The following is a 15,199-nucleotide window of genomic DNA, read 5'->3' as shown; positions in this document are numbered from 1 at the left end:
CTAAATTAAAGTTACCATGGGAAACAGCAATGATCTGGAATCAGATATATTGCTTTTTTATACATTTAATCTAAACAAAAATAACAAGGTTAGAGGATGTTGACAAAATGCCTGAAAATGTGTTATTTTGACATAGTAGTCATATATACGGCGTTGACGACAGACACAGTGAATAACTTATGTAGCACGCATCATTTGCACATAATTGTATCCATGTCTTTTTCTAAAATAAAGATATTTTAAGGTTGGTTATTGAGATGGTGATGTGGTGTGCAAAAGGTCGCTCTGGAAATCATTGTCAACTTACGTGCCAAAATACGGGAAACAAAGTTTGCGATCAACATGGAAAGCACGTTTGCAAGAAAGGTAAATACAAGATAGACTGAGAACAAATCAAGTATTTAGTTAACCTGAAAGACGAGGTAAGTGTGAAATACTGGAATAAGGGCATCTTCGTATGAAATTCTAATCGACTTTTACCAAGCTTTGCATGTAGTCTGAATGGGTCTTTTTAAAGTTAGTTCAAATGGTTTGCTTAGGCTTGCCGCCAAACAAATAAGCGATTTGTCTTAGAACTACATAATGAAAGATATTGTACATAAACAGTGCTTATATAGTGGCCCTAGAGGGATAAGTGTGTTAAAATTACGTAGAGTAAGGAAAACTATCACAATCTTCTTCTCCAAACGTGCAAAACATATTGGATATATTTTGTATCCTAGTTGGTAGTGGTACCCTACAAAGTTTGTAAATGTTTCAAATTTGCGGTCAACACGGGGATAAATGCTTTTATGTCGAATTACAAAAGAGAATTTATCTGGTTAGATACAAAGTAAGATATGTTTAGTGTAGCGGTTCTCGTATCGGGTGGCCTCGGTAGCTCAATTGGTAGAGCGGTGGCACGGTAAGCCGAAGGTCCGAGGTTCGAGTCCCGGTCAAGGCTGCACATTTTTCCTGAGACTGTTACATTTGGAGGTTCTACCGAGGTTCACCCTTGGAGCCCATGCGGGGCGAAACAGTATGGCTGGGGTGTGCATCTGAATTCGGTTAACAGTCTGTGGCAGACACCTCGGTAGCTCAATTGGTAGAGCGTTGGCACGGTAAGCCGAAGATCCGAGGTTCGAGTCCCGGTCGAGGCTGCACATTTTTCCTGAGACTGTTACATTAGTATATATTGTACGTGTGGCCGCTGCCAAGTTGGTTCAGACCGAGTCACTGAGATCCGTATGTGTCGGTGTTTTATATAGATTTACATAATAATCTTCTTTTTCCGAATATATTATTTGAACAAACTGGCGGTTTCTCTAAATTTTATTTCGATAACGTGTATAAATGTTGAATTCTGCTCAACCCGGGATTAGAGGGCGTGGGGGTGGGGGTGGTGGGGGTGGCGATAGCTTGTATATCCACTACCGTCTATAAACAGGCTCAATCATACCGAGCTTGCAACAGTTTCATTTATGTCGTGTTGGGCGACCTTTGGTTTACCACTTCCTATTTAGGTAGTGGGTACTAGCAAATATCCCCGAGACCGAGTTTTAATTTCCTGGCAATATCTCAGTCATTCGTTAGAAAGGAATTTAAAAATAAATTGACATAAATAAATGTTCATCATAACATCTTATGTCAATGTCCCAATTCTTGATAAAAATAATAGAGTCTATTCCATTTGCAATCACGGTAGGTCATTTAACCATATTAAAAGATCTTAAAATAACTTGGCAAAATGTTTAATAAAAACAAAGAAAAATATCAAACAGGGAGTGCCACGCACCAAAAGCGCAGCCTCCTCAAAACGAACCCCCCCCCCTCCCCCCAGCACGCAAACGCGTGCACCACACTCACACTCAAAGCTTACACATCAGGACAAGACGAACAATAAGCATACACACATGCGCGCACACAAAGTAAACACACAAGGACAAAACGAACAAACAAAGGAACACAGTGGGGCACCGCCTTGGAACGATCAGTGGCAAAAACACCACTGGGGAGCTTAAACCGGTTTATGGTGCGCACCCAACCTCACTCTTACCCCCACCATGTTCCAAAGACATGGGACAGTGTAAATAAAAGTAATCCCCTCCAGGTGAATCTCTAACACACGTAATGGAAACAAAAAGGCATGGCATGTAAAACACAAAAATGCTCGTGTATAAATATATAAAAAGCAAACCTTAAGAACCAAAAACATATGTACTCAATGCCTTTTCAGAAGACAGAGCAACAAGAGAAACACCCTTAAGGGCCCGACGAAACAGGCCAGAAGACAAATATCAAAACAGTTCAGTCCTGGTAGGATTTAAAAACTGCTCATCATAGAGTCCTCCCCCTCTTCCGTCAGACGCAATCAAAGAGGGAAGCGTAGTGTCCAACTGTAAACGGGTTGAACACTAAACATGCGGTATGTCTCAAAACAGTTGGGTCGTAACCTCTTTTAATAAAACGTTTGATAATCTTTTTAAATACATTTGGAAAATTACCATGACCCAAGATCTTACGAAGTTTGTAAACCACATCCCCATAAAAAACGGCGCACAAAACACAAATCTTAATTTCAAAGGTCAAAGTCGCACTTTAGGAACAAAGGTTTATAGGGTCTTTTCCCATCAAGTGATTTCAAAAGACATAAATGATTACAATAAAATGAAGATGTGAAGCACGCAACACAAGTTTAGGTATATAGGGTCAGTTTATGTTTGCTCCGTAGCTCTGTCATACCATTTATCTTAGTATTTCGACATACCTTGGAGTAAATGTTCATCAAAACATGATGATGTTTCTCATGTAACACCAGGATATTTAGCAGCTTTACCGTCAATGTTGAACTTGGGACCAAACATTTGTTTACTTCGTGCCCGGTCAATAGCTAATGATATTTCACTTCTTCTGTGTGAAAGTTTTACTTAAACTACCAAGCTGACGACTGACGTCGATCCTGCAATTTTTCATCTAAAGGCACTTGATAGTGCAAGGCAATCGTGCACGATTACTATATTTCACCCTTATAGAGCGATAACTATATGCCACCGTTTTGCGGGCATGGTAAAATATGTCCATATACAAGAACTTTAACATCAAAACCATCTTATCAACTATGTAGAGTATAATAGTTTACAGCACAACATATGTAAGACATTTCTGCTATAGCTGTAACAGTTAAATAGACTTGCAGGCCGGAAAATAATGATTTATTGATTACTTGGACCGTGGACTTTGAGCTAGTGATCTTTGTAGTGTAAACAAAACACACTCCTATTGCCTTGTTATGAGCAAAATATATCCATGCACTAAAAGCTATAGAGCGGATAAAAAAGGCCAATGAAAGGGAGTGCAGTGTACAAAACAAAACCTCTGACTTATTTGTGTTTTGAATTATCTCTCTTATAAGTGAATTTAATTTTCTGGGTCATAGATCTTTATGAGCTAAAGGGATTTGAATCAAATGCGTACAAAGGTAGAGGACATGCCCGGAATTTTCGGCGTACAGAACTATGACTCCACTTTGCTTGCTTTCCGAATTGTTCCCTTATTTAATATACTGACAACGTTCTTGTTCGGAGCAAAGCTCTCTGAAATGTATTTGTTACATAATGACACAATAACACAGGCCATTTGGAGAATGAAATTTGTACCAGAACCATAATTCTAACTTACTTATTGCTTGTGATCTTTTCCCCTTTATCAAATTTGTTTGTCTCAAGCAACACTCGTCCAGTGTTGAAGGTACTAGTATCCAAAGAAAACTGCATACAAAGACGTAGGACATTAACGAAGATTGTAGTGTACGAGGACCATACGAGACCTCAACATTGCTTACGTTTTTAATTATCTCCCTTTATTTATTTAATTAACTAATAACACTTTTTCTGGAGCAGAACCTGAAAACAATTGGAGGGTTTTTGTAACAGAAAACATACAGAGGAAATGCTGTGACAAAAACCGCAGCTCTTTCGGAAATTTTGAATTATCTCCCTTCAGTTAATTCTATCGGTTCTTCTTCTGAAAGGAATTTATTGAATGAGCATGATGAAGAACAGTTCAAGACCTGTACTGTATATTTACCATAAAAATGCATTTACATTGAACACAGTAGTTCTTAAAACACATTTTGTTCCATAATACATACGCTTACGTTTTAATTATTTCACAATATTTCTTGCTCTATTTCACCTTTCACACAAAACAGTTTCTTAGGCGGGGCAATGGCAATGTCCAACAATGCTTTTGTAAACTTGGTATACGTTATATACTGCAAAAGATCTCATATATTTTATCATATAACGATATAGGACGTAGCTGAATATAATCACAATGCCGATTATGGATTAGGGAACTTGTTCTCATTCCTTTGTTGGATAATCAGATGATAATGATATATGAACAGACTCAGTCAAACCGAAAAACCAATTTTCACTGTTTGCCTTGTTCTCGGTGCTTCCGAGGGATCTACTTTTTAGATTTTATTGATTCAACCTTATTTCTTTTGCAATCTCAGGGTTTAGTGCTGTAGGACAGTCATGCACAGATGTAGACGAGTGTCAGGTTCATAACCAGTGCAAGAATGGAGGCTCCTGTCAAAACTCCCCTGGTTCTTTCAAATGCAAATGCCAGGCGGGATGGACTGGACCGACATGTGAAATGGATTTGAATGAATGTACACACGGGTACTGTGTTAATGCAACTCAATGCATAAACAAACCTGGTTCGTTTTTATGCAGATGTTCACATGGATTTGGCGGACGCTATTGTACAGATAGGAACGAATGCAGTAATATAGCTACACAAGTTTGTAAACATAATAGCACTTGTTTTAATACATATGGCTCATATAACTGCGACTGTGTTGAAGGGTTTACTGGACAAAGATGCGACGTAGACGTAGACGAGTGCAAACATTCGGTAAGGAAACATTTCATACTATACTTCATAAAATTAAGCTTAACTAATGTCCTTTTTTTTTGTGGTTGTTTTTTGAAAGACAAGGACTTAATGATGATTTTTACTTAAATATTTAAATATATAAGACTTTCATATTGAATTATTCATTATAAATTAAAATTTTGCTAATGGCGAAAATATGAGAATATAAGCATGAAAACGTCTTATTTAGTTTGACCGCTCGCTTAGCTCATAGTGACAACCTATAGTGTACACTATTTTAATATATCTTAATTACGTTGTGTTAACATACAGCGGCAGTAACTTACTTATGTGTCTCTGTAATATTTCTAAATAAGTTGCTCACTAGTGCTATTAGTGCTATTTTCTATGAGCAATAACGAGAAAAAAGTAAATGTTAAAAGTGGTTATTTCTACAAAGTAGGTACATTTTACATATAAAAAGTATTTATCACATTCTTGTAATGATATACTGAATCTTGATATGGTACTGAAGCCAGTCAAAAATGTTTAGCTTTGATTACATTAAATAAAACGAATATTTAAATTATTTTACGTCCTAGGTAGGTTGAGCCAAGTTATAAATGTATGACAAAATGTAATTATATGTCTATATGAGATAATGTCTAAACTATTAAAATTCCAAAGGTGTTTCATTTAATGTCAATTACCAAATACAAATTGTAGATTTTACAATCTGTCTTCCTTCATAATTTGATTTGAACTTGAGTGCTTCATATCTTAGAAGTATTGTTGATTGATATCAATTGATTAAATTAAGTTATTAGCTTCTTCGACACTGATTCACATTATCAAATTTAGCGACGTCCGAAAACTTATATTAATTGATATGGATCTGATATCCGTGAAGTAATTTGAATACAAAATAGGAAATCAATACAAGTGCCTTTAAGAGACTGTCTGTTGGTGGAATCCTAATACCGCTTTATTGATTTATTTGAACGGTACAGAGTCTCACGACGTCACACTGTATCTACGAAGACTATATTAGGTCGGCATAATCAATTTATACGAATGCAGAATGCATCTACAGTACAAAATACCGTTAACAGCTCCAAAATAGGTCGAAAATACCAGTTGCCAAATCTATTATTATTACATGTAAATAGAAACTAGGTTCGAACACCGCTGATATTTCAGTAGTGTTGATGTATACTTGTCTGCCAGATTCATTATAACAAATAGAAGTGTACACATCATATGACTAAATGAAATACAAAAGTTTCACCCATGTTCATACATCTTAAACAAATTCTGACACGGTTTATGCGACGGCTAAACGCATTTAAGTCAATCTTTAATTTGCGAATTTATTTAAACTTCCTTGTATTCCGAAATCAGTTTCATGCAGATAAAACGAAACATGTCTTACTTACTACAAATAAACTTCCAGTGGACATTATATCAAAGGAATTCGTTATCTCTTGCTTCTAGCTATAAAACACTATATTTTCAGGTATGTGGCTTTCACAGCAAGTCTTGCATAAACAGTTTTGGAAGTTACAGCTGTAACTGCAGTGACGGTTGGACAGGAAAGACTTGTAGAGATGTAGACGAATGTGCACACAACCCTTGTAATAATGGTACATGTAGTAATACCTTCGGCAGTTATAGATGTAAATGTTATCAAGGGTATTCAGGAAAAGACTGTGAAAATGATTTTGATGAATGCTCTGTGGTGACATGCGCAAACAACGGAACGTGCGTAAATTTACCTTATCCACAAAGATATCGTTGCGATTGTCTTAGTGATTGGGATCCCAAATCACGATGTCGACATCAGTTAGATGAATGTAAAGCATTACAACCATGCGATCATGGAATATGTTCCAATGTTCATGGGCATTACAAATGTTCATGTGACACCGGTTGGACTGGCAGGAACTGTAGCGTTGATTTAGATGAGTGTAAACATCACCCTTGTTTGCATAATGGAACATGTACCAATACGTTTGGCATCTACACATGTCATTGTTCCGTAGGGTGGACGGGAAAGAATTGCAGTACTGATATAAATGAATGTGATGTGTTTCATCTTTGCAGTCATAATGGTAAATGCAATAATGTAGACGGAGGATACACTTGTCAGTGTGGCGCAGGGTGGATGGGACAAAACTGTTCTGTCGATGTTAATGAATGTAATACGCTTCATCCATGCAAAAATAATGGTAACTGCAGTAATACTGTAGGCGGGTACGTTTGTCATTGCGCCGTAGGATTGACAGGTCAAAACTGCTCTGTAGATATAAATGAATGTGATAAGTTTCATCCATGCCAAAATAATGGATCATGTATTAACATACAGGGATTATACTCGTGTCATTGTGCAGTAGGTTGGAAAGGTCAAAACTGTTCAACTGATATCAATGAGTGCAAGACGCTTAATCAATGTGGTCATAATGGTAAATGTAGAAACACATTGGGAGGGTACACGTGCAGTTGCTCAGCAGGATGGCAGGGGCATAACTGCACCGTTGATGTCAATGAATGTGATACATTTCATCCGTGCCAGAATAATGGCGCGTGCCACAACACGGAAGGAAATTATACATGTCAATGCCTCAAAGAATGGAAAGGACAAAACTGTACCGTTGATGTCAACGAATGTGACACATTTCATCCTTGCCAGAATAATGGCTCATGTGTAAACACGGTAGGAAATTTTACATGTCGGTGTCCCAGGGAATGGAATGGACGAAACTGTACTGTTGATGTCAATGAATGTGATACATTTCATCCTTGCCAGAATAGGGGCTCATGTACCAACACAGAAGGGAATTATACATGTCAGTGCCCCGAGGAATGGGAAGGACAAAACTGCACCGTTGATGTCAATGAATGTTATACTTTCCATCCGTGCAAGAATCAGGGCGTTTGCATCAACACAATAGGAAATTATACATGTCAGTGTCCCGTAGAATGGAAAGGACCAAACTGTACTGTTGATGTCGATGAATGTGATACATTTCATCCTTGCCAGAATAACGGCTCATGTATCAACACAGAAGGGAATTATACATGTCAGTGCCCCAACGAATGGAAGGGACAAAACTGTTCTGTGGATGTTAATGAATGTGATACTTTCCATCCGTGCCAGAATAATGGCTCATGTGTAAACACGGTAGGAAATTTTAGATGTCAGTGTCCAGTGGAATGGAAAGGGCGAAACTGTACCGTTGATGTCAATGAATGTGATACTTTTCATCCGTGCAAGAATCAGGGCTCTTGCGTCAACACGAAAGGAAATTATACATGTCAGTGTCCCTTAGAATGGAAAGGACAAAACTGTACTATTGATGTCAATGAATGTAATACATTTCATCCTTGCCAGAATAACGGCTCATGTATCAACACAGAAGGGAATTATACATGTCAGTGCCCCAACGAATGGAAGGGACAAAAGTGTTCTGTGGATGTTAATGAATGTGATACTTTCCATCCGTGCCAGAATAATGGCTCATGTGTAAACACGGTAGGAAATTTTAGATGTCAGTGTCCAGTGGAATGGAAAGGGCGAAACTGTACCGTTGATGTCAATGAATGTGATACTTTTCATCCGTGCAAGAATCAGGGCTCTTGCGTCAACACGAAAGGAAATTATACATGTCAGTGTCCCTTAGAATGGAAAGGACAAAACTGTACTATTGATGTCAATGAATGTAATACATTTCATCCCTGCCAGAATAAGGGCTCATGTATCAACACAGAAGGGAATTATACATGTCAGTGCCCCGAAGAATGGGAAGGACAAAACTGTTCTGTGGATGTCAATGAATGTAAAACTTTTCATCCGTGTCAGAATAAAGGCTTATGCATTAACACGATAGGAAGTTTTACGTGTCAGTGCCCCAAAGAATGGAAAGGACGAAACTGCTCTGTGGATGTCAATGAATGTGATACTTTCCAACCGTGCCAGAATAATGGCTCATGTATAAACACGGTAGGAAATTTTAAATGTCAATGCCCCAAAGAATGGAAAGGACAAAACTGTTCTGTGGATGTCAATGAATGTGATAGTTTCCATCCGTGCCAGAATAATGGCTCATGTGTAAACACGGTGGGAAATTTTAAATGTCAATGCCCCAAAGAATGGAAAGGACAAAACTGTACCGATGATGTCAATGAATGTGATATATTTCATCCGTGCAAACATAAGGGCTCTTGCGTCAATACGAAAGGAAATTATACATGTCAGTGTCCCGTAGAATGGAAAGGACAAAACTGTACTGTTGATGTAAATGAATGCGATACATTTCAACCATGCAAGAATAATGGTTCATGCAGTAATACGAGAGGTGGGTACACATGTCAGTGTGTTGAAGGATGGAAGGAGAAAAACTGTTCCGTTGATGTTAACGAGTGTGAACTCCACTCTACATGCCTTCATAATGGAACCTGTAGCAACTTTGACGGCGGATATAAATGTACTTGTCCTCTTTATTGGACTGGTAAGCAATGTGAAACTGACGTAAACGAATGTAATAGTTCACCTTGCAAGCATGATTCAACGTGTAATAACTTTGACGGCGGTTATACCTGCGTTTGTCTTCCAACTTGGACAGGTACCAATTGTGAAACCGATGAAGATGAATGCATTACTCCCCGCTGTAGGCATAACGGAAATTGTTCTAACACAGACGGTGGATATACCTGCACCTGCCCTATAAACTGGAGTGGCATCCATTGTGAGACAGATGTTGATGAATGTAGAAGTTATCCTTGTAAAAATAATGGAACTTGTGACAATCATGCTGGGTCATATAGCTGCAAGTGTACAAATAAATGGCAAGGAAAGTATTGCGAAATGGATTTTGACGAATGTAGGGATAGTCCTAACCCGTGTGAAAATGGGTATCAATGCTATAATACCAACGGCAGTTTTATTTGTAAACACGATGACAAAGAAACAACATCCCCAGTCCCTCCAATATCTAACACATCATTACACATAAAAAAAGCTACAACTGAAAAGGTTAGCCCAACAAGCGAAAGTAAATCGCATATTCATAGAAGAACAAGATCAGCTTCTACAACAATAACAGCTTCTTCACCGACAGAAGAAATTAGTACTTCATCTGTAGCTGTTATATCGGCACAAGCTGCTAGCAGTGCAACATCTGCAGCTTCCGCATCTGAAACTTACACGTCCTCAAAAACAAACAATTCAACCTCTGCAGGTTTCACATTGATACAAGCAAGCAGAACAACACATGCATCTTCGGCATCGATAAAAACCAGTGGTGTAATATTTACATCTTTAACAACGACGCAAACAAGCAGTACAATATCTGAAGTTTCCACATCGAACAAAACAAGCCGAGTAACAAGTGATGGTTCCACATTCTCACGCATAAGCAGTAAAACGTATGAAGCCTCATCATCTGCAGCTTTTATATCGACAAAAAGAAGCAGTAGAGCACATAGCGCTACTTCACCGGCACAAACTACCAGCCCAAAACGGACGGTCCCTACAGTGACTGGATTTGGTCCGTATATATTAATACTTTTAAATAACCCTGTTTAAGGATATGTTTAAGAAAACGATATTTAACATGCAAATGTTTGAAGTTATTAATAATTTCTTAGACAGAATGCATACACTCCTGGCTTATATAATTATCTAAAATACACAAACGGAACAGGTATTTATTTTTATTTAATCAAATTAAACGTTGTTACTGTTGAAAGTTTTCTACTAATGGTTTGAATATCGTAGTAAAATAAGAAATGTTTGCGGTTTTATCATTTCAGAGGTTTATACTGTAGAATTTGTGAATGCAGTAAACTCAACAGATTATGATAGTATTACAGCCGGAATAAAGACTATGCTTCAAAACAAGACATGTCCAAGAAGTAAAGATATAAACGTTACACTATTGAGCAGTGGGAAGAAAACGTAAGCAAAGCCATTTTTCTATTGATCGATAAGTATATCTGTTAGATAAGACTTGTGTGTGGGTGTGAGCGTGTGTATGTGTTTACGCGAGCGTGTGTGCGTGGGCTTACTAAGAACTTTATTCTATTAAATAGCTTTTAAACGTGTTATACTGCGTTTAAAACCCATCAAATATTACAAACATTATACAGTTTTAACAAATTTTATTTTTTTGATATATAATTATATACGAACTTAAAGCGATATTTCTGTTTTATACCACGTTAAATGCATATTCTATTTTGTATTTGTATTGTATTTGCGGCATTTGAATGTATGTATTGGCAAATATAGGACTTTTTCCGTGGGATTCCATGCACAGTGCGACGGTCAAGATGTCTCAAATAAACAGATTGCTGAGGCATTCAATGCGTTGTCTCCAGACCAATTGAAGGTCCTATTCCCTTTGGAAGTGAAGCAGAAGGGAGGGAAAGGGCCTGAGGTATATTAGACACTTTGAAAAATGTTCAACGCATAACATTGTGATGTTCTACTACATCAACTTCCGTTCGTGTAACAGTTTAAGATGAAAAACTACTCAATTTATTATAAAGTACAATTAAAATAACATTTTGGGAACGTAGGAAACAATGAAACATTTTAACCAGTTAGTGGGTCGATTAGTGGATTATGAAAAGTTTCATGTAACTAAATAAACTAAAATGAGTATGGTTGAAGAAAAAACACAGATGTTATACAGACGCAACAATAATTAAACAACAATGAAGTATCGACAGCTCATGTGTGAAACTACAACATAACTAGATGTAAGATCTGTAAAACGATTTTTCTAAATGAAGAAAATCAAGTATGTTCTGTGTAATAGTCTTTGAACAGTAAATAGATTGAGACATTTGTTTTAGTGAAAAAGGCTTCAGGTTGTAAAAAAAAATCTTGCAATAGGCTACCGATATAAAACTGAACAGGCACTTGTTGAAATCCGAAGAAAATGACGTAATTATTCAGAACCTCTTTTTTCCAAAACAAAAAATATTTCTAAAAAATACAGCTTTATGTTAATCACTTTGTATGCATATCTTTTTCAGAACTCGTGGATTGAGAAGAACATGATGATTGTTGTTGGTGTTGTTGTTGGTGTTGTGCTTATCATCGCCGTAGCAGTAGGATGTAAATGTTATAGGTATACCAAGGGTCAAAGGTTGTTTACTGTTACCAATTTTCAGACATATGTGAGATTCGGTCCATATATCGCAACCAACTATCCTAAGGTGGTGATACATGTATATTAATTTACACATAAACGAGTCAGGATTTCTATTTTGACTTATTGATAAACAGTTCAAATTGTTCATATTGTACATGCGTTGGTTCCATATGCTTGACACTATAGTTAATATTTTTTTTTACATTATTGCCTTTTGTAGATATGATTCACAATTTATATTACAGAGGTTTTATTAGTACAGTGTATTCTTTATTTTGTTTAGAATATCAGTCGAGAATGTTTTTTCCTGTGATGGTCATTTTGGAATGAGAAACCATAAACTATTTTTGCAAAGAAGCTATTTTTTTTAGATAAACCACAGTATGTGCTTATGGAAATGTTGCATATAATCATGCATGGTCTCTTCCAGGTCAAAAATGCGTATCCCAGGTAGAAAAGATGGACCTCTTTATGATGACACACCTACATTCGTTGAACTAAAGGACAGAGACAGTAGTATAAGTGAAAGAGTTATAACCACAGAAAATCCTCTCTTTGACTCGTTTGCCTCTACAAGCAAAGAAAGCACTTTTGCCTAAAAGTGTCAATACTGCTAATGGTGTTTTAACTTAAATCAATAATGTACATGTAATATATACAATGTATTACTATTTTTATTACGTACACAAACGCCACATCTACTGAAATACAGATTTCTAAGCAAAATGATACAATGAATAAATGTCACAATTTATTTCAGACACTTTTGTCTCCTTTTGCACGTACAGAAATCGTTTGTGTTTAATAGTGATGACAATGTAAGAGTGTGTATGAAGATTTATACGTGAACGTCTATTTAATAGACGAATGGTAAATATTAATTCTGACTCTTGCCTGTTCAAGTTAAGACAATATGCCTAATTAAAATTGAAGACATGGTAATAGAATGTTTGCCAACTTTAACCTCTGATTCTTTAGCCTGTATTAATATTATTGCTTAAAAGTGATAATAATGCTAACTTGTTTTGTTTTAATTATGTGTTTGATACGCTATGTGACTGTTATTACATTAGATGAATGTCTTTTTTTACTTCATATTACGTTATCACTATAACAGTTGTAGGTTATATGAAGTTTATTATCATATTGTTGCATCGTTCACTTTCATGAAAACAATGAGGCTAAAAGATATGAAACTTTTAAAAATACCATAAGATAATGTATTAGAATTGTGTATTCATTGCGTGTAGGCCTGTCACACAGGAGGTTGAGATGATTGATTTTTTTCAGTGAAAATGTTTGAGGTGTAATTAAATTTAATTAATTAGTTTACTGAAATATTTTCAAATTATATTTTTCCATAGTTATTGTCATGTACAAGTAAATTTCATTTTAATGCAAAATACCATTCATCAAGGCAATAAGTTTCGCCAGTTTCCTGGATTAAGAGTCCACAGTACATATTATTCTAGCCAAGCACTACATAAAATTATAACTTATTTCATTTGCACATTTTAACAACACATCCACTGTGTATTATATAAAATATTTTGTACTCACTTGAAAATAAAAAAGATATTACAAAACAGACTTCAATGTAATTTTATTTAATCTATTATGGATCAAAACGCTATGTTAAAGATGAAAATTTATGTAGTAAAATTTGCGACTGACGGACATCGAACCCACACCCACAAAATACAAAGACCAATACTTACCTGCACTATCACGGCTATTAAAGAGGCACATTTTTGTGTTGCTAAAATTAATTATTATAACATATATATATCGTATTGAATCATACGGATTTGTAAACACTACCTAAATAATGGACCGTCCCATTATTTTAAGAACAATACATCGCTGACTTCAAAACCAACCTATATTAAACAGAACAAGGCAGTCTGAAACACAGCTAAATCCCCCGCCACTGTTATGGATAGTGAAAGGGTAAACCTTTGACCTTCAGCTGTGACCTTGACATTGAACTGACATGGCTGACACATAAATTCTGCTCATTGTCTTGATGAGGTGATTACTTGACCCAAGTTTCATGAAAATCCTTCAAGGGTTTAGGAGATACAGAGCTCAAAACCTTTGACCTTGAGTTGTGACTTTGACCTTGAATTGACATGGCTGACTCATGAGTTCTTGAGGCGATCATTTGACCCAAGTTTGATGAAAATCCTTCAAGGGATTTAGGAGATACAGAGCGGACACAAAATGGAAGGCTCAAACCTTTGACCCTAAGTTGTGACCTTGACCTTGAGCCAGCATGGCTGACTTATAAGTTCTGCACATTGTTTTGATGAGGTGATCATTTGACCCAAGTTTTATAAAATTCCTTCAAGGGGTTTAGGAGATATAGAGCGGACACGAAATGGAAGGCTTAAACCTTTGACCTTGCAATATCGCTATGACTACACAGTCATCCGGTATTCAACAATGTGGTGCTGAATCTCTGAGGTCCCTCCAGGGGGATTCAGTGCCGGGCTCTGAGCCTCTGACAGAGTCCACCCACAGCTACTGGGGGTCCCTCCTTCAATCCACAACATGCAAAGAGAAGAAGGAGGAACATACCAAGGAGAAGAACCAATCCGCATCAACCTTTCAGGCTGATGCATTGGAATGCGGAGGGTGTCTTCAACAAGAAGGCTGAACTTGAGCATATCCTCCATGAGAAAGACATCAATGGCTGTTGCATTCAGGAAACTCACCTACAGCCAGAGAAATCCTTCAAAATCAGAGGATACCAGTGTTTCCGCTGTGACAGAATTGGCAGACGAAAAGGAGGCATCATGACATTGGTCAGGAATAACATCAGCGCTGTCCAGACCAACACGCATATGGATGACTCCGAGTTCCATGTTCTGAGCCTCAGAAAGAACGAGTGTAGTTTGAAACTTGTGAACATATACTCTCCAAGTGACAAAGCTCTGTCCCTTGACAAAGTTACAACTGATGAAACTAGGTTCATCATTGTAGGAGACTTTAACAGTCACTCACAAAGCTGGGGATATGACCACCTGGATAAACGTGGAGAGGAAGTGGAGACCTGGCAAGATGATAACAAGCTAAACCTCATCAACAAGCCAGATGATCCCCCAACTTTTTACTCCAGAAGCTGGCGAACAACATCAACCCCTGCTTTATGTACTGATGACATACATGGACAT

General features: G+C 37.1%; 1 protein-coding gene across 1 annotated transcript in view; it reads left to right on the top strand.

Annotated features, from left to right (window-relative positions):
* The window catches only part of LOC123530373 (neurogenic locus notch homolog protein 1-like), a 45,110-nt gene extending 31,573 nt beyond the window's left edge, over positions 1–13,537 (top strand). Inside the window, exons 11-17 of the mRNA XM_053520858.1 lie at positions 245–366; positions 4,499–4,902; positions 6,380–10,409; positions 10,675–10,819; positions 11,153–11,300; positions 11,905–11,999; positions 12,454–13,537. Coding sequence (XP_053376833.1) covers positions 245–366; positions 4,499–4,902; positions 6,380–10,409; positions 10,675–10,819; positions 11,153–11,300; positions 11,905–11,999; positions 12,454–12,622 — 5,113 coding nt within the window. The 3' untranslated portion in view covers positions 12,623–13,537. The remainder of the gene's footprint in view (positions 1–244; positions 367–4,498; positions 4,903–6,379; positions 10,410–10,674; positions 10,820–11,152; positions 11,301–11,904; positions 12,000–12,453) is intronic.
* Positions 13,538–15,199: the final 1,662 nt, after the last annotated feature.

Source organism: Mercenaria mercenaria, chromosome 13 (genome assembly GCF_021730395.1).
Source record: "Mercenaria mercenaria strain notata chromosome 13, MADL_Memer_1, whole genome shotgun sequence".
Lineage (NCBI taxonomy): Eukaryota > Metazoa > Mollusca > Bivalvia > Venerida > Veneridae > Mercenaria > Mercenaria mercenaria.
Note: the sequence above shows the minus strand (reverse complement) of the source record. Positions and strands in the feature narration are given on the sequence as shown.